This window comes from Mastacembelus armatus, chromosome 9 (assembly GCF_900324485.2).
Source record: "Mastacembelus armatus chromosome 9, fMasArm1.2, whole genome shotgun sequence".
Classification (NCBI taxonomy): domain Eukaryota; kingdom Metazoa; phylum Chordata; class Actinopteri; order Synbranchiformes; family Mastacembelidae; genus Mastacembelus; species Mastacembelus armatus.
Genome location: NC_046641.1, coordinates 4,336,380 through 4,363,907, shown reverse-complemented (window position 1 = coordinate 4,363,907; position 27,528 = coordinate 4,336,380). Strand labels below are relative to the sequence as shown.

The window sequence follows — 27,528 nt, the reverse complement described above, 5'->3', positions numbered from 1 at the left end:
GGGACGGAGGAGACTGGAGACTGGGAGCCGGGGACGGAGGAGACTGGAGACTGGGAGCCGGGGACGGAGGAGACTGGAGACTGGGAGCCGGGGACGGAGGAGACTGGAGACTGGGAGCCGGGGACGGAGGAGACTGGAGACTGGGAGCCGGGGACGGAGGAGACTGGAGACTGGGAGCCGGGGACGGAGGAGACTGGAGACTGGGAGCCGGGGACGGAGGAGACTGGAGACTGGGAGCCGGGGACGGAGGAGACTGGAGACTGGGGAGCCGGGGGACGGAGGAGACTGGAGACTGGGAGCCGGGGACGGAGGAGACTGGAGACTGGGAGCCGGGGACGGAGGAGACTGGAGACTGGGAACCGGGGACGGAGGAGACTGGAGACTGGGAACCGGGGACGGAGGAGACTGGAGACTGGGAACCGGGGACGGAGGAGACTGGAGACTGGGAACCGGGGACGGAGGAGACGGGATACTGGTAACAGGGGACGGTGGAGACTGGAGATTGAAAACAGTGAACTGGGGACGGAGGAGACTGAAGACTGGTAACCGAGGAGAATGGAGACTGGGAACTGGGGACAGAGGAGAATGGAGACTGGGAACTGGGGACAGAGGAGAATGGAGACTGGGAACTGGGGACAGAGGAGAATGGAGACTGGGAACTGGGGACAGAGGAGAATGGAGACTGGGAACTGGGGACAGAGGAGAATGGAGACTGGGAACTGGGGACAGAGGAGAATGGAGACTGGGAACTGGGGACAGAGGAGAATGGAGACTGGGAACTGGGGACAGAGGTGACTGAACTGGGAAGAGAAGGGACTGGGAACTGGGGACAGAGGAGAATGGAGACTGGGAACTGGGGACAGAGGAGAATGGAGACTGGGAACTGGGGACAGAGGAGAATGGAGACTGGGAACTGGGGACAGAGGAGAATGGAGACTGGGAACTGGGGACAGAGGAGAATGGAGACTGGGAACTGGGGACAGAGGAGAATGGAGACTGGGAACTGGGGACTGAGGGAACTGGAGACCGGGACCTGGGAACTGGGGACAGAGGAGACTGGATACTGGTAACTGGGGACGGAGGAGACTGGAGACTGGAACCTGGGAACTGGGGACGGAGGAGACTGGAGACCGGGAACGGGGGACAGAGGAGACTGGAGACCGGGAACTGGGAAAAGAGGAGACGGGATACTGGTAACAGGGGACGGAGGAGACTGGAGACTGGAAACAGTGTACTGGGGACGGAGGAGACTGAAGCCTGGGAACTGAGGAGACTGAAGACTGGGAACTGGGGCCAGAGGAGAATGGAGACTGGGAACTGGGGCCAGAGGAGAATGGAGACAATGGATAGGTAGCAGCCATGGAGGCGGTGGTTCCGGAGACCGCGGCAGTGGTGGCAGCAGCTGCGGAGGTTCCGGGGACCGCGGCAACGGCGGTGGCAGCTGTGGAGGCGGTGGCTCCGGGGAGGGTGGTTCCGAGGCACGCGGCAACCGCGGTGGCAGCTGTGGAAGCGGCAACTCTAGAGGCTCGGGGAATGCTGGAGATAGCTCTGGTAACACTGGAGGCTCTGGCGACTGAAGAAACTCGGGCTCGGACCGCTTCTGCTGCTGAGGCAGTTGCAGCTGCGGCGACGGCGGTTCTGGGGACCGCGGAAGATGCAGCTGCGGCAGAGGTGTCTCAGAAAGGACTGGGGACGCTGGAGGCCACTCTGGGGACGCTGGAGGCCACTCTGGGGACGCTGGAGGCCACTCTGGGGACGCTGGAGGCCACTCTGGGGACGCTGGAGGCCACTCTGGGGACGCTGGAGGCCACTCTGGGGACGCTGGAGGCCACTCTGGGGACGCTGGAGGCCACTCTGGGGACGCTGGAGGCCACTCTGGGGACGCTGGAGGCCACTCTGGGGACGCTGGAGGCCACTCTGGGGACGCTGGAGGCCCGGGAGACACCGGAGACACGGTAGATGCTGAAGCCGCGGGAGGCGCTGGAGACATGGAAGCTTCTAGGGGCCCAGGGGACTCCCCTCTTACAGCCGAGGAGGCACCGGGAACAATACGGGCATGATAGGGTCCGGAAGAGTATTGGGAAGGACCGAATCCAGGAAGGACTGCTCGGGGAACAGAAACTGACCCGGCATCTCTGGGAACAGAGGCGAGTCCGGAAGCTCTGGGAACAGAGGCGGGACCGGCAGCCCAGGTAGTAGAGGCGGCGGTCTCTTCGGGGTGACTGGAAACTGAGGGGCTGAGGGCGCCGGTGGCGGAGAGACTGAAGGGGCTCCTCGCACGGTAGGGAAGCCTCGTAAACGACGCCGAGGCGCCGGAATAGGCCGGCAAGGAGCCTCGGCGCATATGTCTAGGGTGCGACGCTGAGGGATTGGGACTGGCAGCAGTGGCAGCAGAATTGGAGACGAAGATGACGACTGACGCTGTGGCGCCTCGGGGCCCTCGGGGGTCGGCAGCTCGGGAGTCGGCGCTGGAGGCGGTGACCGGCGAGAAGGTACTGGGAAGGCAGAGGATCGAGACACTGACCACTGGAATAAGGTGAGGGACTCACACACCTTCCAAACCTCCTCAACAGGGGCATTCTGTACACAGCACTTCTCGGTCACAGCCAACACCTTGGCCAGGTGGCTGTATGCCCGTCCCATCACCGTTCTCGAGAGCCGGTAGGCTGAGTCGGCTACATTCTTAGCCAGGTGCAGGCACTGTTCGTAGACCTCCTGATAACTCCGGGCTTCCCGAACACCCCCCGAAAGGAGCAGGAACAGGCAGGAGAGGAGTCGGTCTTGCTCCGTTGACTCGGCTGGGATAACTGGCGGTGGTAATCGAGGTGAAAGAGAGTGAGGGAAGGACCGGGGAGAATCGGGCTGGGAAAAGCGTCCGGGGTTACTCCTTCTGAGAGTTCGGTGTGGGTCTGATCTTCTGTGACAGACACCAAGGGAAACAGGAACAAGCAACATGTTTATAAGGTATTTATTGCCGTACTCACAACATACAAGTGAAACGAGGAACCAGGAACGGTGTGTCCAAGGGAGTGCCACGGGGATCAGACAGAGAGTAGGAGTTAGGGAAGTCCATATATACAGAAGGGGGAGTGCAGACGAGGTGCAGGTGTGTGACTAGGGGACAGGTGAGACTGCTTGTGATGATTGCCAGGGGAAAAGCCTGGCAGAACCGTAACACACAGCGAGAGGGTTTGAACTTTCTGTGTTTGCATGTTCTCTCTGTGTATGTGTGGGTTTTCTCCAGCTTCCTCCCACAGTCCAAACACATGCAGGTTAGCTTAATTGGTGATGAAATAAATCCAGTGTGTGCCCCACCTCTCACCCAGTGTCTGGGGAAATTGGCTCTAAAACACATAATTATCCATGACATGACACCCTCTGCATTAATGTACATTCATACCTGCAACTGCAACTTCATTTCTGAAGCCACCTACTCAAACACATATTCAATCATAGATCCCAGCATGCACTTGGGTGAAAGACAAGTCAATTGTAAAATGGTCATTACCACTTTTTTCGTTTAGGGCATCTGTAATCATTTACTTTAACTGTTTTGAACACTTGAGCTTCAAAATGTCATTTCAGCTACTTTCAACATTTCCCCTTCAGTCCAAACTGGTTTCAGCTCATTTACTTCAACAGATGCATCATCTTATTGTTCAACTCAACCACAGTTCAAAAACTTCCTTCTCATTTTTTACTGCATTTTCATTTCAACTAGCTGCAACCAGCTGATATTTGTTGTCCCATTGCTTAACGTTCAAGTGACACTGAAACCAATTTTAGTGATTACCTTTTCCCTGAACGCAACTGCTCTCAACACATTCATTTGAAACAAAATCTCAGCTTATTTCATTTAGTGTGTGCATGTCAGCTGCTTCCATTACTTATTTTCAAAGGACAAGTTAATGGCTTTCATTGTTTACACCACCAACGACATTTCCCCTACTAACACACACTTGAACTGACAATAATGTTTTTAGCTGAAGCTAACACACACCAGCTGCATTTTAATGTGTTCAGTGCATCAAGACAGATTACTGCCCCATCCACTGTAAATGCATCAACTCTAATTGGCATGGGGCTGTTAGGCACTGGGAGCTGGTCCAAGTTACTACAAGAGGTCATGACACAGTCAGACCAGAGTTTGCGTCCTATTCTTTTGTGGAATTAACCACTCATTTGCTTCTTGTCATGAATTGACCATTTGACCCAGAGTTCAGTCAGGCCGGACTTTGACCTGCCAGCTTGAGAGAGGGATGGGACTTACCTCTCATTCAGAAAATGTAGCCTGTTTATTTTCTTGTCTTAAAACTGCACAGATGAGATTTGAGGATGCTGTTGTTGCAAGAAAAGTTTGGGCGGCCATCTGCCTCGACCAGCAACAACAGACAACAAATAGACACTGCAGGTTGGTGGAGCCAGTAACTGCACATCAGCAATATACAGCTGCAGGACCAGGGACACCTGCAGAAGGTACAGAGAGAGAGAGAGAGCGAGTTAGTGACATTCACTGGTGGCATATACATGTGAGGGGGGAGGAGAGGAGAGGAGAGGAGAGGAGAGGAGAGGAGAGGAGAGGGGAGGAGAGGAGAGGAGAGGAGAGGAGAGGAGAGGAGAGGAGAGGAGAGGAGAGGAGAGGAGAGGGAAAATCCCCAGCAGTCTATGGCCTGGTGAGAGTATATTAATGTGACTCCAATTGTGGTTTTTACAGCAATGCTGTAATACAAAAACTGTAACTCAATAACATTTTAAGGGATTCTTCTTTGTGGTTTTCAACATCTCATTCATTTGAAGTTATGTTTTCATGATTCCTTATAATTGATATGAGGTTATATTTTGTTAGTTTGCTGCAAGTCTGTTTCATGGTTTTTAGATTTTAAAAAGCAGGCATTATTCAAATCACAGTTTCTTAAAACACTTTTTTCTCTTAGTCATTGCAATAAGATGTCAGCAGGACCATGGAACTGGATCAGCTACTGGAAATGGGATTTAGCCATTATCTATTATTATTGTTTGCATTCGTACTGACTGTAATCAATTATTAGTAGCCACCAATGTAACTCTGCAACAGTCAGTGTGCCTCATTAGTCTTCAGGCAGCAACAGTCCAGACAGAGCTTTTCATTAATGGGTGAAGCTAATGTCTGTTGGGTGTTACTATCGGCTCTATCTCAGCCTCTGTCTGCCTGCATCCAGAGGTGAAAGATTGGCCCAGCTGAGATTGATGACAGTTGCAAACGCTGGCCCACCAGCACTGCTGTCACCAGCAAGAACTTAATTACACCCTGAGACTGTTTGTTTCCCTGCTCACAGAATGAAGTCCTATGTGTGTGTGGGGGAGGGAATCAGCACAGTGGCAAACACATTATCAGCACTAACAGACGGTCAATAAAAGTGTCAGAAAAGCAGGGGGACAGTAGAAGGGACAAAAATGTTGAACTAAAGTATTGGATGTAAGTGAGCAAGGGTGAGTTTCAGGAAAAGAAAATGAAATGTGATACAGCAACTTAAACAGCTGTTCATCGGGTGTTCTCGGGATAATCAATAAGATGCAAGATAATATTTGAGAGAGATCGTTATGAGATTGCATTAGAAAAAAGAATAAGGATTAGAACAATCTGCGTGTTTTCATTGTTCAGCTTGTCTTACACATACCAGGCAGCCCAGTGTTTCTGTTCCAGGTCTCATAGACAGGAAGGTTGAGCACCTGGAGGTATAGCACAAGGTAACTGTGGACCAGTGAAGCCACCAGCATGGCCTACCTGCTGTACCTCCCGAGCCACAGCCGGCCCACTCAGCCACTTGTTAGTTATTTCTCATTATGTTTTTTTAAACTAAATTAAATGATTTTTGAATGAAATTTAAATTGTGCTTTGCTCTCAGCACCTATGGCATTAATTATGATGTTATAAAAATAAATTGTCTCTTATTAAATCAGACAAGACAGCACTGCACCACTGTTCAGCCTGTTGTTAGGATACTCTAAGTCTATTTTAAAAAGATGTGTTATTTTAAGTGCTTGCTACTACTCACGCCCTCCTATCTCTGCATGCTGCTCTCAGTATGACTGATGCTCTAACTCTCCTCAGTGACACAAGGTGAGCTAGGGCTCTGTGGTGGAAAGCCACACAAACAGTATGTCAAAGGGCAGGTTTATTGAAAATCTAAGAGTATGATAAGTCCCCCACAGATTTGTAGGCCTGTGGCCTCCTGTTACCAGACTATGGAGTCATTCTTTATTTTGGCCGTGCTGTTGCGTGCACACTGAGTTCTGCTGTCAGCAGATTCTGGTGTTGTGGAGCTGCATACATTATTGAACTGCTCGCCTCCTCTTCTACCCTCCTCCTGAGTCCCTTTCAGAAAAAGCAGTAAATACTCACCCTGAGCCTTTAACATGCACACGACTCTGTTCCTGTTGCTGGGGTCCAGGAGTCTGTAGTTACATTTCCTCTTTTAAATGAGTTAAACTCAGGGATACTGGCAAACACACTCAGTGACCTTGTCACTTCACGTGCTGACATCTTGAGCGGTGACTTGCAGTAGTTCTGGAGCTTTCTGAGACATATACATGTGAAATATAATATATAATGATAATTTTCAGTTTGTTTAAACTAAGAATTATTTTATTAAAAGGTATGTGGTAGAACTCAACATTTATCATAGAACTACCTGTAATCCTTAGTTCAGGTGGTTTTCAGTTCAGTGATCACTCTTTTTATTTATATTTATAACGTTTCTCTCTGACTTGTCCTTCCCCTCTCCGTCTGCCATCATCCCTCTGTTTCTCCGTGTCTCTCTCACTCTCCCTCTCTCTCTGTAACTCTATTGCTATATATAGACTTCTGCATTGCAGATGTCCTGGAACCCTGCAATTCTGGAGGAGCTGAGGAGTCCTAGCCAAAATTTTGGCTGCCTCACGCCCACAGAGCCTGGGTGAGCGGAAACAGCCGGCTGACTGTGCACCACAGGAAGGAAAACTTACAGCATGACTAATCTGTACACAGTAGCATGGTACTACATATCCTGTGTGCAACAGCAACGTCCAAGACATCACACTGCAGCAAGGATGAAGTGTCCCCCACAGAACAGAGTCAAAACCACTGCAGTCATAATCTGGAGGTGGGTGGGTATGTGTGTGAGGGTGTTCTTGTTGCCATGCTAATGTTTCCCTTCACTTACATTCATCTTTGTTGAAAAGAATTGATCATTTATTTTAAAAAGCTGTAGATGTTTTTTTTTAAAAAAAACTTAAGGCTGGATAGTGAATAATTACAAAGTCCTAACAATGATAATTATTTCAATATCAGCTGGGGACAGGCATCGAAAAATGAAACTAAACAAATGATACATGTGGTCTGTTGCTTAAAAACAGCAACTGATTGACATATTTAAAGGTTATTTGTATAAGCTTGGCTTAATTACAGCAAAACCAGTTATTAAATAGATAATAAATACAGAAGAGTTTAAACAGTCCAATAAAGCATCAGTGGAGTCCTTCAAATAACAGGGGCAGGACAAGAAAAAGCAGTGTGTCAAATAAAACATCACCACATTGTTAATGTGCAAGTAAAGAATTTAATGAAAAATGTTGAAATTACATGGGGTCAGCTGGGAGAAAGTAACAGTTTTATTTGGATAGCTCAAAGTGCTGTACACAAAGCATGAAATCCAGAAGACAACATATAAATGGTCTTATACAGGGGACTTCTCTACACTCAAGCACACACGAAGAGCTTTACATGATTTCCCATTGTCACCCATACCAGTGCTAGCTCTGCCATGGCCATTTGGCAGACACACACACATGATCATTCACATATTCGCACACCAACAGACCGGTCACTAGGCCCAACCACTGACCCTTTGATCAGTGGCCAATCTGCTCTACATCCTGAGCCACAGCTGCCACAGACATAAAAGGTGAGTTTAAAAAAAAATCACACATCACAGCATTTAATAGGAGAAAAAAACAAAAATGTACCTGGCATGCACAGATGAAGTAAGTGACATCAATTCAAGGAACATATTCTGGAAAAAGCATGAAAAAAACATACAACTCAGAAGAGTACAGAAGAGCAACAATGGTGAATTGTAATTTTATTATTAATTACATGAAGATTAATCTCAGATGTTGTAGATTGTTTTCTGAGTGATGTATGAAGTTTTCTGCATCACCCTACTGATCCAAAATACCCCTGCTCTCTTAAGGCCCACTCATTAGTGACCCTACACTGTGATTTCAGAAACTACTAGACTGTTGTGTTTGGGCTCCAATACTCACCCCACTATCATTTGGTGCTGCAACAGCAATGGTCGATTAAATATTTATAACGCTGGCTTCCATCACACCACAGAACTGACACACACACATATAGTGAGTTTTTGCTGCCACTTGGTGTTAAAGGTACAAATTACATGGGACTACAGCTACCATCAAGTCTTTTTGTCTAGTTGACTGATTGACATTAGCCTGCATTAAAGTGATACTGCTATATCTAATATTTAATACATTGTCCTCTAGGATATTACAGGTTATTTTCTTTTTATATAAAAAAAGGACACGTCTTATTTTAAAATCATGAATTCTCCATATATGAAAAAGACGAAAGAATTGTTGTATGAAGAATGTCAGAACATCATGGTTATTTATTGTAATGATTAGGTTATTAACATACTATTTCTATTGTATTACAGAACATGAAAAATAGGCGACAATATGCTGTGTTGTTTATGATTATATACAATTGCTCAGCACTCTATCACACAGTATTTGTCTTGAATATAGCCCATAGCTTCTATGACATCAGAGGATAGAAATGACAAGTTTGCTAAAATGAAACTAAACATTAGCCGAATGAACCTCAAAAATAAAAGCACACATGACACTTTGCAAACTTCTTTAGCATTGAGAGTATGAGAAATATTTTCCATGTCTTGATGTATCCAAAAAAAAAAAAAAAAGAAAACAATAGACGTAATGTTAGAAAAAAGGATTTTCAGGATAAATGATGAAAAGTAATTTATGTTAAAAATGAGATGTAATGGATTAAAACTCTGTGATGTGAGGGCTGAGGAGACTAAACCATAAAAGACAGCATTTTACAGTTTTCAGTCACCCTATGTTTGGTAGTTTCTTTTTGCAATTTGCTTTTGGACACTGGCTTACTCCAGTTAATAACTTTAGACTTTTGTACCAAATTGTTTGAGATAGATGTGTTGTTAACTGCTCCTCATCCAAACTCTAGTGTAAATGTCTATAACTAATCAATAACATTACATGACTTATGTTACCTTGCAGTAACGTTTCTCTTTTCTTTTTCAAGTTACTTTTTTTATTTTATAAATTCACTTGACGTAATATTAATCCACAGTTTGCCATAATAGTCTGGTCAATCGTTTATTTTGAAAACCGGAAGTCGTATTTATTTTGTACTCTAGCCAGTGACAACGTTTGGCTTCTTCGAGAGGAAAGTGTTGCTGTGCAAAATTTGCTAGAAGCTTAGCAGAGGAATTATCGCTCCAAATAACAAGTTGGTGTGTCGGGGCCACAGGACCTACCCTGTTGTCGTTAGTATCAGCTACGATGACAGAGCTGAGGCAGCGTGGAGGCAGAGACACCGAGTCTACGGTACAGCAGCAGCGGTCAGAGGACAAGGTAACGGCGGCATGCTAATGCTAGCGGCCAGCTTGCTGCGCTGAAGCCCTCGTGTTTATGGCTTGATTTCTTTAATGTTGTCTTTTGTCTGGAAAGAGTCGCTTCGCCAGAAGAGTAACCATAACGTAAGAGATGTGAGCAGCCACTAGTATTATACAGATCATCCACCAAGCTAACTACTCAGATGTTAGACTTCAGTTGCTACCACTGAGGGTCTTCCTGGGGAAACAGGCAGATGGAATGCAAAAGTGAACATTTTATCGAAATGAGCTCTGCTTTCTTTATCAGACACATGCCGTCACATAGATTGACCTTCCTCATATACGTTTAATCTTAATCTGGCGTTGAACTGGCTTCTTTATTTGATGCCGATGAAAGCAATATTAAATAGTAAAATATTTGACTGATGTTTGGTGCGTCGTGCTTTACTGCTGGCTACATGAAGCTTTGAACAGCTGAAGACCGTCTGTGCTGGTATTAAATGTGTTTCAGAAACAGCGTTAGGTAAAGGGTTTAGTCACTGAGCGGCCCGGGCAGCAGTGTGACAGCAACAGGATGTTCAAACGAAAGGTAAACATCTCTGCTGTCAACATGGATGGCGAACTTCCCAGGAAATAGTCGAAGCCAAGAAAGGGGCGTGGTGGTGGTGTGATGGATCTGGTGATCGATTCGGGAGCAAGAGGGAAGGTAGTGGACGCATTAGCAGCATCCCACGACAAACCACACAGGCCATGAGAGAGAATTATAATGAACTGATGACCCTCATTTACCCAGTGCTTTTTCTGAAGGTGCTACTTTTTATTTAGTTTCTCTTGTTGGTCCTTAGGTTTTCTAACAGTGTAACAAGGCAAGGCAAATTTATTTGTATAGCACTATTCGTACACTACGCAATTCAAAGTGCTTTACAAGGCATATAATTACATTAAAAGCATTGAGAAAAGCATCTAAAAACAAAGACATTTAACATAAAATAAATTAAAATAAGATGTAAAAGCACATTAAGAAAACAAGGATGAACAGTTATTTGAAGGCAGCAGTAAACAACAGTGTTTTCAGTCCAGATTTGAATGAGCTGACAGTTTGAGCAGACCTCAGGTGTTCAGGAAGTTTGTTCCACAAGTGAGGAGCATAGTAACTGAATGCTGCTTCACTTTGTTTGGTTCTGGTTCTGGGAACACACAGTAGACCTGTCCCAGATGACCTGAGGGGTCTGGATACCTCATAGGGAACTAATACATCTTGAATATATTTTGGTCCACAACCATTTAGTGCTTTATAAAGTAGCAATAAGATTTTAAAATCTATCCTTTGACTAACGGGAAGCCAGTGTAGTGATCTAAGAACTGGTGTGATATGGTCCAGTTTCCTGGTGTTTGTAAGGACTCTGGCAGCAGCATTCTGAATTAGCTGCACCTGCCTGATTAACTTTTTGCTAAGACCTGTGAACAAGCCATTACAATAATCTAACCTACTGAAGATAAATGCATGAACAAGTTTTTCTACATCTTGTTTAGACAGAAAACCTTTTATTCTAGCAATGTTTTTCAGGTGGTAATAGGAAGATTTAGTGATGGATTTTATGTGGTTGTTAAAATTCAGGTCTGAGTCAATGATTACACCAAGGTTTCTGGCTTGATTTGTAGCTTTCAATGACATGGCGTCAAGGTGAGCAATGACCTTTGACCTTTCGTTTTTGGGGCCAAAAACAATCACTTCTGTCTTGTCTGTATTGAGCTGGAGAAAATTCTGGCACATCCATTCTTTGACTTGATTAATACACTCACATAATGAAATTAGAGGACTATAATCATGAGATGATACTGATATATAAAGTTGGGTGTCATCTGCATAGGTATGGTAGTCAATGTTGTAGTATTCCATAATCTGAGCAAGGGGCAGCATGTAGATATTGAATAAGAGAGCAACAAGAATAGACCCTTGAGGAACCCCACATTTAATTTTTGTTCACTCACTCATAATTACCAAGTGAGACAAAATATCTCTATCTCTATCTCTGTCTCTATCTTGTAAGTAAGATTTTAGCCAATTTAACACTGTGCCAGTAACTCCCACCCACGTTTCTAGTCTATCAAGCAGCACATCATGATCAACTGTTAAATGCAGCACTGAGATCCATCAGTACTAAAACAGAGGTTTTGGATTCATCATTATTCAAATGTAAATCATTTAAAATTTTAATAAGTGCAGTCTCAGTGCTGTGGTGTGTGTGAAATCCAGACTGAAGTGCATTAAAAAGATTGTTTTGCACCATAAAACTGTGAATTTGTTGAAAAAGTACTTTTTCAATTATTTTTCCCAAAAATGGAAGATTTGATATTGGCCCGTAGTTACTTACTGCTGAAGCATCTAGATTAGGCTTTTTAAGAAGAGGTTTTATAACAGCAGTTTTTAAGGCCTGGGGAAACTGCCCTGACTGAAGAGAACTATTGACAATCTGCAATACATCTGGAGCTAAGCTGTTAAAAACATTTTTAAAAAAATTTGTTGGTAAAATATCAAGGCATCATGATGTAGATTTTAATTGTAGAAGCGTTTCTGCCAGAGCTCTGTGATCAAGGAGATCAAAATGTTCTATTTTTTAGTACTTACTGAATTAGCGAATTATGCACTGATGTACTTCTAACAATCAGCTATAATGCTCTTTTGCTGCTATTGGGAAATAAATTTAATGCATGTCACTTGTTGATTGCCAAACAGATTTTAGGAATCAGTGCCCTGTCTGTCATCATTTAATCTGAGGAATCTAAAGAGAAACACACAAGTTAATCTTTCTTTTTGTTTTTAATAATAGCAATGTAATTATCAGTACAGACTACCAGTCCAATATTTGTGTTGGTATCTAAACTGTTTCTAAAGGTCAAAAGTCAGCGGAGTGCACAGTTAAATCAGGTGCCACATTAACCAGATGTCTGTACTGAAGCATCTAGAGTAGTGTGTACTTGTTTACTTATGAAGCGCTTCTCTCAGTAAAAACCAGGATCTCTTTAGTATGGCCACATATAGATGTGGGTGTGGTAACAATGGTAACTATTTGTGTCTTAACAAGTGGTGATGCAGGCAATTAGTGAATTGTTGTTGTTTTTTTAGTTTAAGGAGGACCACAAGCAATACCATGTGATCATCTGCAGCCTAAAGTTTATTATTGCAGGACAATAAGTCGTTCTAGTGGATCCTCTTGTAGTGATGTAGTCATCATGCTGAGTAGAAGGTAACTCTTATTAAATCTATTCTGACTCTGCTGCAAACCTTTTATGTGGATGAACTTGCTTTAAACAGCTCTGTTGAAAGTGACATTGGCTTCTGAAAGTAACAGTAGTTATTAGCATTGGTCTAGGCATAAGTAATAGTAGAATAAAACTGAATCCATAGATGTCAGAATGACCCACAGTTTAATACTTATGTAGTTTTCTCAGTGATACCTCAACCCTCTCTTGCGTTATGGATATTAACGTGTTGCATCGTCTGTCAGTTGTGTGCAGTTGCAATTAAAGACTTTTTGTGTCTGTAACAACACATTGTAATGTCTGTAAACATTTCGAAGCATTTGTGCCTAATGAGCGTGCAAGTACAACTTAAAGAAAAACGCAGCTAAAAAACTGACAAACCTTTTTGCTTTATTTCTATGGCACCTGCTCTAGTCTGGATTTAGACGTTGTGCTCTAAAAGCTCTAAAACACCAGGAAAGACAGCCTTAGAAAATAATTGTACTCATCTGTTCACAGCCTGCAGTTCTAGCTTTTTCTGATAACTTTGAGATGGACAAAACAGCCACACTCAGGGCTACTGCTGGTTTAACATAAAGCATTAAGGAGGAGGAGTGAAACAAGTGGCTATTTTTAACTCAAACATCCTGAATGACGGATATTGTCTCCATAGAAACCACCAGGCGGAGAATTATCCTGTGTGTGGATGCTTCTGTGTTCAGTTTGTGGTGCTTTTAATTTGTGTCATGATTTGAAGGAAAGCCAATGACCTTTTCCAAATGTTGAGAAATGTAGAGTTTTGGGTTAATTTAGGTTAGATGATCCAGAGAGATGGAGGGACACTGTAGCAAAGGGGGGCACACTGACAATTGCAGCTGTTACATTGTGGTAGAAGCCACTTGCCTTAACATTAAATGGATCTTTTTAAAACAACACATTTTCCTGTAATAACCAGAAAATGAGAAAACATGCTGCTGTAAAATTAGTGTTTACATAGTTAAAAATGCAGTAGATACAGATTCATTATCCATATAGATCTATTAAGTAATTATCCAATGGCATACCATCATCAAATCAAACCAGAGAGCATGTTTCATACAATGTTAATTGTAAAATGTGCCAAACATTTCAGTACTTTTATATATAATCTGGGACTTGGAGACTCCTGAATGAACCATTATATAATTTTGTGTTTGTTATAGTTCTGGTTTTATTTAATGTATATGTCACACCACAGACATACAGTACATGCATATTCAATGCAATGTAACTGCAATGTAATGCAGGACAGTAATTATTGCAGGACAGTAATTATTGCAGCCCTAGTGTGAGACTAGGTTTGCGTCTCCAAACAGCAAGCCAACCATCTGCTGTGTGAATGAGTGGCGAGCCTTATTTGGTCACCAGCAGCAGAGAGGTCAGTGGGAGTTGAACAGCAAAAGGACAACCTGACCCAAAGTAACCTCTCTGTTTTCAACAGAGGAGCTGTAAGTGTGTATAGCTGCCACTGTCTGATGACGGCCGTCCTTTGATTATTGTTCCCATGGCGATGCAGAGATCAGTGTGCTTAAAACAGGCCTGCATCAGGGAACAGACGGTTTTGAGAAATCAACAATATGCATGGAGATGATTTGGCAGTATTAACCCTCCCACACACAACCATGTCAGTCCTGCTGCTGTTTGCCTAATGCAGTATGTCCACTGCTGATATTGTGAACCTGAGGGTGTTAAGTGACATATCAATATTTCTTTGAGTACATATCAATTAACTGGACTAATAATATACTGTGTATTTGGTGGCAGACATAGCGTGTTTATGAAAGGACCGAATTAATACAGTTTCCATCTTAAATATTCATGATCCACCCACACTGGGCTTGTCTCTTATTTTGGCTGATTAGCCTTGTCTCCAGAGCAGCCATTGTCTAATCACGGCTTAGCAACCTGACAGGGCACAGCTGGTCTCTCAATCTTTAAATGCAGTGTGCATGGACTTTAGTGTTGTAAGACCTGGCATTTAATATTGTGGTTAGTAGTGGCTTTTAAAATCGCCTTTCCAAAGCTAAAAACCTAAAAGCATGTAAGGGTAAACAGAACAGTATTTGTCTGCTGTAATTTAAGCTATATATGTTGGAGTGCCTGTTTCTCCAGCTTCTCCAGCTCTAGTGTAGTAGCCCAGTGTTACTTCTAAAGCCAAGGAGCCTGTCACAGCTAACTACATTATGTGGTATTACAAGTTGGGTTTATGTTTTAAGCACTGACATATCAGCTGTATGGAAGCCAGGATGCTACTGTCTGTGGCTCTGTGCTGCTTGGGAATCCATCCGGGGAAGATTATAGTCCCACACCTCCAGCTTTTTACCTGAGATTATGTGACACTTCCCAGACTCTGTCATTGTACTCTGATGCTGTTTATCCAATATTAAACATCCAAACAGCATTTGTTAGAAGGGGAATGACTTTTTTCATTACAGTATAATACTGTACTCTAACTCTGTTCAGTTGTTCTTTCAAGGTATTCACAATTGCAATCTGACAAGTCACAATTCAATTTTGGATATCTGAAATAATGTCACTGTCATTGCGCAATTTCGCAATTTTAGTATTTATTTGACAGAATTCACTTTACAGATATCTGTAATATATTAGTATTTAGAACAGTTTCTTATTTAAATGTCTGTAATGTATTGATTATTAGAACAATTTATTTAAATGTCTGTAATGTATTGATTATTAGAACAATTTATTTAAATGTCTGTAATGTATTGATTATTAGAACAATTTATTTAAATGTCTGTAATGTATTGATTATTAGAACAATTTATTTAAATGTCTGTAATGTATTGATTATTAGAACAATTTCATATTTAAATATTTACTTAAATAAATGACATTTTGAATAGTAAGAATTGCTCATCGACTTAAATGGGAAAACTTCTTTAAGATATCTACAGTTGAACTATGACTATCCACAATGTGAATTCCAGATATCTATAATTACATTTAGTCAAAAGTAAAATACAGATATCTTTGATGGACTTCTGAGAAGTCATAATTCCAATTAAAGATATCTGTAATTTGACACATTTAAGAGATACTTTAATTATCTTTTTGGATAGCTAAAACTAATAGTCACAATTCAGTTGTGCATATCTGAAATTCAAATTCTGAATAGTCAAAATAGCTTTGAGGATATCTGCAAATACTTTATAGATATCTTGTAGAGGTACTTCTGTATGCCGTTTTGACATAAAAAGGTTAGAGTAACTATCCAGAATTGCATTTCAGATATCTAAATTACTATGATGATACTATGATAAATATACTTGATATGTAAAGAGTCATTAAAATATAAATGGAATAACTAAACAGCTTCTTGTGTTTCTGGTCATTTTGTCATTGTACCTGTGCTTCTTTTGTGCCCTTATGTTTGTCTTGTTCCCCTTCTGTCTCTGTGTCAGGCTTCAGACAGTGAGCTGAGGGTAGAAAAAGATGGGGTGTCAGATAATGAATCCAAGGTGGACTCGGGAGTCCCAGAGGTGCCAGTCCCACCTGATGACACACCTGAGGTTTTAAACAAGGCCCTTTCTGGACTCTCGTCAAGGTGATTACTGTCGCTGAGTTTTGAGTGTAGTAATAAAAGTGAGTTTACATATAGTTTTACCAATATTTCTCAAAATGCATAATATCAAACCTGGGTTGTATGTGTATGGACACAGGCTTTTGTTTTTAGAGCTGCAGTTACTGAATATACAATCACAATAACACATTGACTCATCACTATACATGTAATGCTCATTGAGGTGTCCTCATATGCATACCAATGTACTTCACATTTCCTTTTTTACAATTTTAATGTACATCTGACCAATCAGAAACTAGTATTTTTCACATTCAGGTGATTTATTCTGACCACCAATTATTAAGCCACATGCTTTGTTTGATCAGTTAAGCTCCTTTACTCCTCTTCTGAGCTGACGCTGAACGTGTGTGCGTGTGTTTCCCCTCAGATGGAAGAACTGGTGGGTACGAGGCATCCTCACCTTGGCCATGATCTCCTTCTTCTTCTTCATCATCTACCTGGGCCCCATGGTGCTTATGATGATTGTGAGTGAAAACAACACCGATGGTGCTGTCCAAAAGCTTCTTCAGTTTGTTGCCCTACAGAAAGTTTATGTATAGTTTATTTTACATTTTATTTTCTCAATGTGTTATTCATTGTGTTGAGGTCTTCTAAATAATATGTGTTGTCTCTGCTGCTATCAGTTGGGAATTCCTTTAAAATAAGCCTGTCAATCATTTTGTGTGAGCAGGACACAGGTTATAGGACACACACACACACACACACACACATGCAGACACAGAATTCTGTCGGTTCAATGGTTTTGTCCCTGCTGTTTCTGTGGGCAGGTCCTCTGCGTTCAGATCAAGTGTTTCCAAGAGATCATCACCATCGGCTACAGTGTGTACCATTCCTACCACCTGCCCTGGTTCAGGACGCTGAGCTGGTGAGGACGTATAAATAAAGTACACAAACACTTGTTAAAAAAATAAATAAATAAACAAAAGAAATACAGACATATTTTGGAGAGGCATCATGAACACAACAATTTTTTTCTTTCTTCTTATTGTTTTCTCACATTTTTATTTTGTTGCAGATGTCCTGAGGTTTGTTTTTTTTTTTTTGCCTGTTTAAATTCTTGAGTAGACTGTAGATTATTAAGCCAATCAGCAGTGACAGTGATAGCATGGTATTGTGTAGAGGTTTTCAAACTGAGATACCACAAACAGAACTGACATATCTGCGCCCAGAGTGAGTTGGTCTGTGGGCTACGTCAGCTCAGGTTTTCTTTTTAAGCTTATCTATATGTTTTGTCCTGAAGTAGCTATCAGCAGTTCCTATTTGGGATGTAGTCCGTGATGTAGAGATAACTATCATTGGGTTATTCAAAACTGAGGAAAACTTAAAAGCATAATTCTCAAGCAGGTTTTGGTGTTAAGTTAATTAATATATTGGTTTCCTATGAAAATGTAGGTCACATTCAGTCAAAAAATATGTGTATCGTGTCTGTTTGTTCAGACTCAGGCAGTGTACACATTGATGCTGTGTGCAGTGATTGGAGTTAAAGGTTTTAAAATACCTTAATTTTGTGCAAGAGCTTTGTGTCACAGAAACTGCTGTAGCTCCAGCTGCTGACCATGTTGCTGTGCAAGACTAATTCACAGACCAATACAAAGCTTCCAGTTGTTTTTAAGGCATCGAGATAAACCTGTTGGTTTCAACTTTTGCAGTACCTGTGCTCACGACTCTGCCTCCATCCCCCGTCCGAGGAGGCACATGTCACAGTTTGAAAACCTCTGGTATAGTCTGATAGATAGCAGAGTCCTGACATTCACTATGCTATGTCCCTACAGAAATCAAAATACCACATGCAAATAGCAAAATATTTTGGTTTCTAACATTAATCATGCAGGGTCAGTCCATGAGTACAGTTTATTCACGTGATAGGTTCATTTTAAGCTTATTTCAAGTCAGAGCTGCAATAAAAATCCCTGCAAAAAAGTCTTTGCAGCAATTGTAGCCACAGGCATACTGAATGCAGTGTCAGATTAGCTGCTGTCATACAAGCAGTGAGATGTGTACGTTTGCCTCAACCCTCCATCCCACAGGTACTTCCTGCTGTGTGTGAACTACTTCTTCTATGGTGAGACTGTGACAGATTACTTCTTCACGCTGGTACAGAGGGAGGAGCCACTTCGCATCCTCAGCAAATACCACCGCTTTATCTCCTTTACCCTCTACCTCACAGGTACAGCCACCAAGATTTGATTTGAAAATGAAACCTATAAAGATCAGTGTTTGTAATAGTGCATGGAGGAGATTCATTTAACAGAAATACATTTTCACACGTTTCATTTTGGAGATGTGTCACAGCATTATGTCATTCAGTACTGGCTCATGTCATGCTTCAGTCATGCTTCAGTCATGCTTCAGTCATGCTTCAGTCATGCTCGAGTATAGTACAGTTGAATGCATAGATAGAAAAAGACGAAAAGAGGGCCTGTTTTATGTGGCAAAGGACATATATTTCCAGTTTAGACTGTCACCTGCTATTTAATTCACAACTGATAAGTTGGCATCAGGTTCTCTCAGCACATAGCAGTGTTGGGATTAATTTGGACCTGCCTGAAGAAAAATATGAATAAATGTCTAATCAGAAAATATATCTCCTCATGATAAGCATCAAAAATGTAACATCAAAAGATCATCCCTGATGATTTTGTGGCCTTAGGCTTGAGAGTTCAGTTTCAGGCACCATGCTAACTGGAAGTCTCACTTCCTGTGCTACAGGTTGTCAGTTAGTGGTTCATTGCTATTAGCTGCCAAACAGGATGTCGTGGGGAAGGTAGCACCCTGACTCTTCCTGCCCCTTAAATGGTGAGCTAGATTCAAACTGAAACTGAATAGCCTGACTGTCTCCCTGAAGTGTCAGGAAATAACCAAATCTGCAGTGCTTTCACATGATATAATTTTAGATGTCTAATTCCAGGTCACATTACACCTGACCTGGAAGAAAGTAAATGTCAATCTGAAAACTTTTAAGAGAGTAGCTTTTTAGAGTCTACAGTATGTCTGGTTGACTTCTTTTTTTCCAAGTCAAAGCACTTTTGATGGCTCCAGCAATCCTGGGCTTGTCTCTGCACATTAACCTTGAGATTTGAAGTAGGTCAATCTAAATTTAGTCCACAATTTGATCAAAGATAACCTAGATTCCGAATTAATTAATCTCCTCCTTTTTACAGTTCTGATTATGTCCCTATTAGATGTTTTAGATGTAAGTGAAACTTACAGTCAAATGCCAGTGTCAGATGGTGTCTGTCTGTATAAACATAAATGCAGACAAATTCAATGACAGTTGTGGACAGTTGTATTTAGGGTAAACTCTCAATTCTTCATCAGTGTATCTATCATGTCCACTTAATTGGGGAGAGATCTTACATTCTTTATGATAATCAAGAGGAGACAAAGTTTATAAGACCTCAGTTTTTCATGGTGCTTCACTCCCACTCTGCTCCCAGTTCTCTTAACCCTCAGCTTCAGGGTGGTTTCAGGTCTCTTGCAAGGAGGCAGGCCTGTAGAGCTAAGAGTGGCTCCTGTGTTAATAATGCTGTGTCCATTGTAATGCATCTCTCCAGACTCAGTCTTCCTCAGTTTTCTCACATAAGCATTGGAATTAGTAGATAATAATGTTTCCTTGTAGTGAAAAATGTTACACATTATTTATTCTTTTGTCTTAGGTTTCTGCATGTTTGTGCTGAGTCTGGTGAAGAAACACTACCGTCTTCAGTTTTATATGGTAACTAGCTCCCTGCTACCTCATGAGCACTAGCTTCAAGGCTACTAGGTTATTAATGAGATTAGCTAAAATACAGGCCAATAAGTAAAACTGGGCCAGAGATTGTTCTAGTAAGCGTCTCTGTTACAGAGATGACTCCAACCATTAGTTGTGTTAACCTGAAAACCTGAACTTAGAACTGCAGAAACATTGTCTGACTAACTCAAACAGAAACAAACTGTACAAATGCACATCCTTTCAACATTGCACTGAACTTATATTTCATCACTGTCATTAAGACTCTTGTGTCAGTAGAATTTATTTATGTTTACTCTGGTAGCCCCAGTTTTACAGCCACACATACACAATAACGTTTCCCAGCTCTGTTAAGTATGTAAATTCGCCAGCTACTTGTCAGTTTCCTAAACGTTAAATCACTAGGAAACAGAAAGTGTTGTTACTCTATGCCAATTTCCCCCAGGAATATTCAGAATAAAGACTTTGTTGAGTACATTTTTACATGAAAGGAAATTCAAACATGTCCGTGTAATAACATACTTGGTTAATGTCATCTCCACAGTTTGGTTGGACCCATGTGACTTTATTGATTGTGGTGACTCAGTCTCACCTTATCATTCACAACCTGTTTGAGGGGATGATCTGGTAGGTAAACACTCGCTCTGTCTCATGTTGTACTGTATACAGCTTTGCCAAAGCAACAGCTAATCCTGTCCGATAAAATATTTCAAAATCAAATTAGGTCAGTTTTATTAATTGCAGCACAGAAGTTGTAGCTGTTGAGCATGTACATAAAATTAGCTTGTAAATTGAGTATGTTTTTTTTTAGATTGTATTATCACAATCTTGTTTGATCAAACAGATTTTCATTTAGTCTCATATATGACTGATGTGAACTCTGTCTGAAAAGGTTCATTGTGCCAATTTCCTGTGTGATCTGTAATGACATCATGGCCTACATGTTTGGTTTCTTCTTCGGCCGCACTCCTCTAATCAAGGTTGGTTGTTATAATCACTCTCAGTAGCTGCATGAACCTTAAATGCAGACACTGGATGTTTATGTTGTTTTGTTCACAAACATCTTTATGGAAAATTACAGCAAATTATTCTCCCCATCATTTTAGAATGGCAGAATAAGTTAGTACTGTGTAACAAACATTGTCAGTGTCTAAGAGTTTTGGTTGTTGACCAGTTATGGACACATTAAATCTATTGTTCGGTAAATGCTTTGTTATCCACAACTTCAATTTGTTCTTTGCAGCTGTCACCTAAAAAGACCTGGGAGGGATTCATTGGTGGATTCTTCTCCACCATTGTGTTTGGGATCATGGTAAGACCTGCCTCTTGTTTGCACTTGTCCTTACACCACAGTGTTGGTGTTTCCCCCAAATTTTCTAAAATATTCAAGAGTCCCTTCATATTCAAGTATAATGAAACAGGGCCTTGTGGTTTAATTGGTTATACACAGTAACCCATTTGTCATAGTGTAATATAACAATGGGATTTGTGCTAGCATGGTTTGGTGAGTAAGTACACCCTGAAAGTATTTTTGCACAATGTTTTTATTAACCCTAAAAGAAATGTGAAAAAAATCTGCATTGTGATATTCAGAAAGAAATCATTGAGAGAATCATTTGGTAAATATAAGTCATTAATACTGTTTGTATTACAGTGTTACCTATTAGATACTTCAGCTGTGCCCCAATTTCTGGGAGTTACACTGTGGTGGAGACGTATTGTGTGTCACACTGGGCACATTTTAAAAGGAGCCATCCCAGTGCACAGTCAAAACAAAAAGCTACAGAATGAGTGGCAAGCACCAAGCATTTCAGTAGCAGCAGCTGGTTAATGATATGGCTGCTCCTTCCTCTCCTCCCAGCTCTCCTATGTGATGTCTGGATACCGCTACTTTGTGTGTCCGGTGGAGTTCAACAACGACTCCAACAGTTTCCAGGTGGACTGTGAGCCGTCTGACCTTTTCCAGCTCCAGGACTACGCCCTGCCCAGCGTCCTGGAGTCTGTCACTGGATGGGTACGACTCACCTGCAGCACCTCATTCATAATATCTGCACTGTAATAAATTTCATGTGTGTTAGACTTAGAAATGAAAATGTGAGTAAATTCAACTTTCAGATAAGCTTGATTTCAACTCAAGATGGAAAGTTGCATATGTTGGTAAACTAATGATCATTGTTTCTTTAAACTTGATGCTCTGAGTTAAAAACGACACTATTTTACCTCACGATTTGTATTTAATATAAACTTATCTACATTTATACTAATTGTCATTTTAAATTCTAAATTCTTATCTAAATATATATGGTTAGTACTTAGCTTCAAAGTGATTACCGTTTTTCAGTAGCTCATCGGTCTTTAAAAGAAAAAGAAAACACTTATTATACCAAGTGGAGTTTAAGAGATAATATAAGTCCATATAAAATAAGATAAGATGTATTTGCTTCTTCTTTGATAGTGCTTAAAATTGATAAAAACTAAGTTGATGAAGAATGGAATTTAGAAAGGGATAAAAAAAAAAGTGATTTAATACACTGGCTGAATTCTGTTAGCATTGTGCCAATGTCTCACAGTTTGAATCTGACCCTTCCTTCTTGTCTCCACAGACCACAGTGCGTCTCTATCCATTCCAGATCCACAGCATCGCTCTGTCGTCATTCGCCTCAATCGTGGGACCCTTTGGTGGCTTCTTTGCCAGCGGCTTCAAGAGAGCCTTCAAGATCAAGGTAGGAATGAAGGATGCCATTATTATTCCACTTTTAGTTTGAACCTTCTGTTTAAGTGTTTTCCTGTTTATATTTGCATGATCTCCTTGGTGGACTGCTCAAAATAAGATACCGTATTTTCTGCACTGTAGGTCACACTTTTTTCTATTCCTCTGGCTTTTCCTGGGACTTATGTAGAAAGTCGACATATATGTGGTTATTTACAGTAATTTTGTCAAGTAGTCACTAGCATTAGATCATCCTCCTAGCACTTTTGACCGAACTCAATATAATACTGTACAACAGAAAAAGTAAAAACATTTATGTTTACACTAAACTCTAACTCCTAGTGTAACACAAGTGAAAATGTTGCCCAAAATAAAGAGCTATACTGCAGACTTCAAAGTGCAGGTAGTAAGGTCTGCAGCTGAAACACAGTTTGGAGTGAGTGTCGGTATTCAGACAACAGGAGAGTAGAGGAGGACACAGTGCTTTACCTTCTCCTCAACGTTGGCGGAGTACCTGACATGGATGAATGTATTTTGTAATGCACTTCTGCTTGTTGTTATGCCTAGTCTACATTTTTCATAGGCTGATTTAGACTATAATTAGTATAATTAGAAATGCAACTTATACACCGAAGTGACTTCTTTATTTCTTTTCTGTTTAACAAGGTTGTTTTTTCTAAAAGTGACTTATACTCCAGAAAATACGGTACATGTAGTGTCACACCCCACATAATACAGTGTGCATTGTGCTCTATGCCTCTGTTCCTTATGTACTCTTATTTAACCTGTTTCATTCCTGTGAACGTATTTTAATGAGCCTGTATGTGTCTAAGCATGTGTGTACCTTGTTCTGTCCTCAGGATTTTGCCAACACCATCCCAGGACATGGTGGCATTATGGACAGATTCGACTGCCAGTACCTCATGGCCACATTTGTTAATGTATACATTGCTAGCTTTATCAGGTAAACACATGATATTTAAATATGTTGAATATGACTGTTGATTTTCACCTCCACACACATACTTTTCTAAAGCTCTACACAACTGTTTAGCCACGCTGGAGGTGACAGGAATAGCACTGGTAGGCTTTTTGGTTGTTGGTTGGTCCACAAATTGTGTTCAAAGGAAAATACTACTGAATGGGTTGCCAAAAAATTGTATGAACATTTATGATCTACAAAAAAAATTAATTAGCATCATTAGCATTAGCATCATTAGCAACTGCTATTCTTTAAGTGGCAGTCATCAAATGTATTATTCCAACTGGCTTTACTAAGAATGAAACTGTGGTAAAAATGACCTGATAAATGTGACTTGCAGCGCTTGTATTAACTTTAACATAGAAATTTCACTATAAAATACAAAATAAAGTATGAAATTTAATTAACAGGTAAAGGCACTCAGTCAATAACATATAACACGAATAGCATAAATAACATATCAACAATTACTATTAAAGTGTCTAATGGGTAAAGTACCAGGTATTGTAAGTTAGGTAATTAGCCTAACGTTATATCAGACTCTTTTCTGTCAGGATATGGTATTGTGGATTGTGTCTCACATTATAGCAGATAAACACTTAAATTCATCCATTATGTTTCTGATTCAGATTTTCACTGACTGCTGCTCATTTCAACAGTCACTTAGGAAAGAAGGATTAAATAAAAAGGTCAATTCTGCCCAGTTCATTTTGGGTCAATGTGTGTTCGATTACCTCTCTGCCTTCTCTCAGGGGCCCCAACCCCAGCAAGGTGATCCAGCAGCTCCTGGCCCTTCGTGTCGATCAGCAGCTCCACATCTTCAACTCCCTGAAGGCTCACCTGACAGAGAAAGGCCTGCTTCCAGCACTGGAGGAGGCTGCTGCTTAGAGTCACCTGCACCTGTACGGGCTCACCTGGAGAGAGAGACCGACGTGGAGGGCAGCACCCAGGGGCTATGTGCAGCCCCAGAGCTCTGGGAGACTGGCAGTGCTTTACATGAGCAAGAACACATCTTAAAAAAAAATTAAATAGAAAAAACCCTAAAAATCTGCAGCCATGAGTCATTCCATTTAATTTGGATATGAGAGTTGTGCATGTTTGTGTTCATGCAGTCTGTGAATCATGTTTCTGACAGTGTTGTCAGGTTGAGTTTGTGAATTACTTTACTGCTACACATTTCCATTATAGACAACTTGTATCTATTCACACTGTTGAAAAAGATGTTGGTCAGCTGTACATTTCTACCTGTACACAGGATATCCTCTATATATAATATGTGTTAGTATTTTATTGTACCATTTTATTTGTGTTTTTGTTTTAATGCACTGCTCTCAAGCCTGTTACTCACTGGATTTTACTCCAACAGTTTAATGTTTAATTTTCTTGTTTTTAATGTTTCTATTTATGCATAGGTGGTTTTTATTTTCGATATGTTCTATTGTATCTTAATGTCATGTCCGTGTCTGTTTTATTCAGACTGAATTCATGGTTGCCATCTGCCACATGCATTTGTGAGGTTTGTGGTTTTGTTTACCATCTTTCATCATTTTAAAGCCTGCCATGTTTGGCCAAATCACTGACGTTACATTATCACTTATCATGCAGAAATATAAGAAGTATGGCTTAAGTATTTAATTGAATATGACAAATACAAACTCCAGACTGAAGGCCAGTGCAATGTACACCACCAGCACATGAAGAATAATAGACATAATAATAGATAATAATAATAGACATCCCCTGACCTAGTTTCTGTTTCATGGCAAACTGTACTTTAAGATAGGAAACGCAGTCACACAAAGTTTTATTTTTAATTCTTTTGTTTTATATGACACATTCTATACTAATTTTTTTTATCTTAATGGGGGAGCTGTTAGAGGGTTTACTCATGTCCAGTGAGATTTTGGGGTTATGTCATTATTGCTTTTATTTGTGAAATTGTTAGGATGGAGTGTTTCAGAATGAATACAGTACAGTATTCGTTCAGCGATGGTTTCTACACTGCCCCCGTCTGCATCTGTGAACTGTAACCTCACCGTGTCTGCAGCTTCACACCCAGAATATGACTCACTGCTTGGCTCATCTATGTTCTTATGTATCTTATGTTAAACTTGGATTTTGCTGTTGCATTTCTTTACTGTAGACACACCAGTATTTATTCCCAGAGGGATTATTGTCAGATTATTTGATATTTATGTCACTTGTGTGGTTTAATTTGTTGATAAAATATCAAAGCTGTAACTTCTTTATTGTTAGGTTCATTGCCCCTTTTCAAGCTTTCTAAGCAAATTTTCACCTGCAGTTTATAGTTGTTTTGGAAAACATTAAACAGGCATTCTGGAGATTTAATTGTCATTGTGACTACTGGTCAAACTGTCTTCTGTGGCTCCGGAGGAGTTTTTTTGCAAAGTCTGCAGAATTGCCCTGGTGATGTCTTGATGATGTCATTTGGTTTATCACAGGCTGGGTTTAGGGACTGTCCTTTTTAGCAGAAAGAGTAATGCAAACTGGTGGACTTTCAGAAGGATGAATATTATTGTGTTACAGGGGGTCATATGAAAGATGCTAGAGATAGCATTATGGGAAATGTAGTATCCACTGTTAAGTCAGGTTATCCCAGCCTCTGCTGCATCAGTTTTACTGTTTTCTTTAATCTGTTGTAAGTCACCACACTTTATAGAAGTGCAATACAAATTTGCCCCTTTAAAATTTCCAGCTACTGTGTTTTACATCAAGCTAATTGGGATTTTGATTTGTTAAAATATACTTGATTTTTTTGGACCTGAGCCACAGACTGAACCCAGATGTGGTCCAGCAAATTGTACACTTATTAATAACAGGTTTCTGGGGTGTTTTGGAGAAGTGATGGTGCTATAGAGGGGCTAGGGCACTAATCCAACAGTCGCGCTGTGTATGTTCAGTGTATGTGGGTCCAACTTTGGTCAGACAAAGATTTGGTCCTAATTATCCTGCCATATTATCCTGCCGATCACTTCATTCATTATTTTGTTTTCATCCAGTCAGATAGAAGAATTGCTTTATCCTTGTCAGTGAAGCCAAATGAACTCTGTGTAGGTACTGTATGTATTATTGTAACTCAGACCAAACTCTGCATGCAGTGGAATTGGACAAAGCAGCAATATGACCATACATTCATGCAGTAATCAGTGTAGCAGGAATGTGAAGCTCAGCATGTGGGTGTTTCTGTATGGTGATCTTATTAAACAGCTTCAAATCATGCTATTGTCTGTGTGCAGTAAACAGCTGCTTCACTTCATCAGTTTGCCAACTGAAATGTCATCACATCGGATTTTGTTGTCGGTGTTTACACAATTTTGCTTTTGCTTCAGGATGTCAGTCAGTGTGTTAGTTTAGTTTAACCAAACATGGCTGTACATGTTCTTTATTTTGCATTAAACGTCACTCATATTTTTATTAATGCCATTCCATTCACATCTTTGAATTGTGTGATATTCAACCAGTCTTCACTTTATCTTTCTGAAAGTATATATTTTATTTAAGCAAATTACTATATTGTACATTTAAGAAGATGTTTAGAAACATGTTGAGTGTTTAGTATTT

General features: G+C 41.0%; 1 protein-coding gene across 1 annotated transcript; it reads left to right on the top strand.

The window, feature by feature from the left end:
* The first annotated feature begins 9,446 nt into the window (after window positions 1-9,446).
* cds2 (CDP-diacylglycerol synthase (phosphatidate cytidylyltransferase) 2) lies at window positions 9,447-27,381 on the top strand. Its single transcript, XM_026321998.1, has 13 exons — window positions 9,447-9,657; window positions 16,343-16,485; window positions 16,892-16,988; window positions 17,292-17,389; window positions 18,552-18,691; window positions 20,181-20,239; window positions 20,799-20,881; window positions 21,147-21,234; window positions 21,498-21,566; window positions 22,116-22,268; window positions 22,858-22,977; window positions 23,825-23,928; window positions 24,699-27,381. Exons 1-13 carry the CDS (start codon window positions 9,586-9,588, stop codon window positions 24,832-24,834), a joined length of 1,362 nt encoding a protein of 453 aa, XP_026177783.1. The 5' UTR covers window positions 9,447-9,585; the 3' UTR covers window positions 24,835-27,381.
* Window positions 27,382-27,528: the final 147 nt, after the last annotated feature.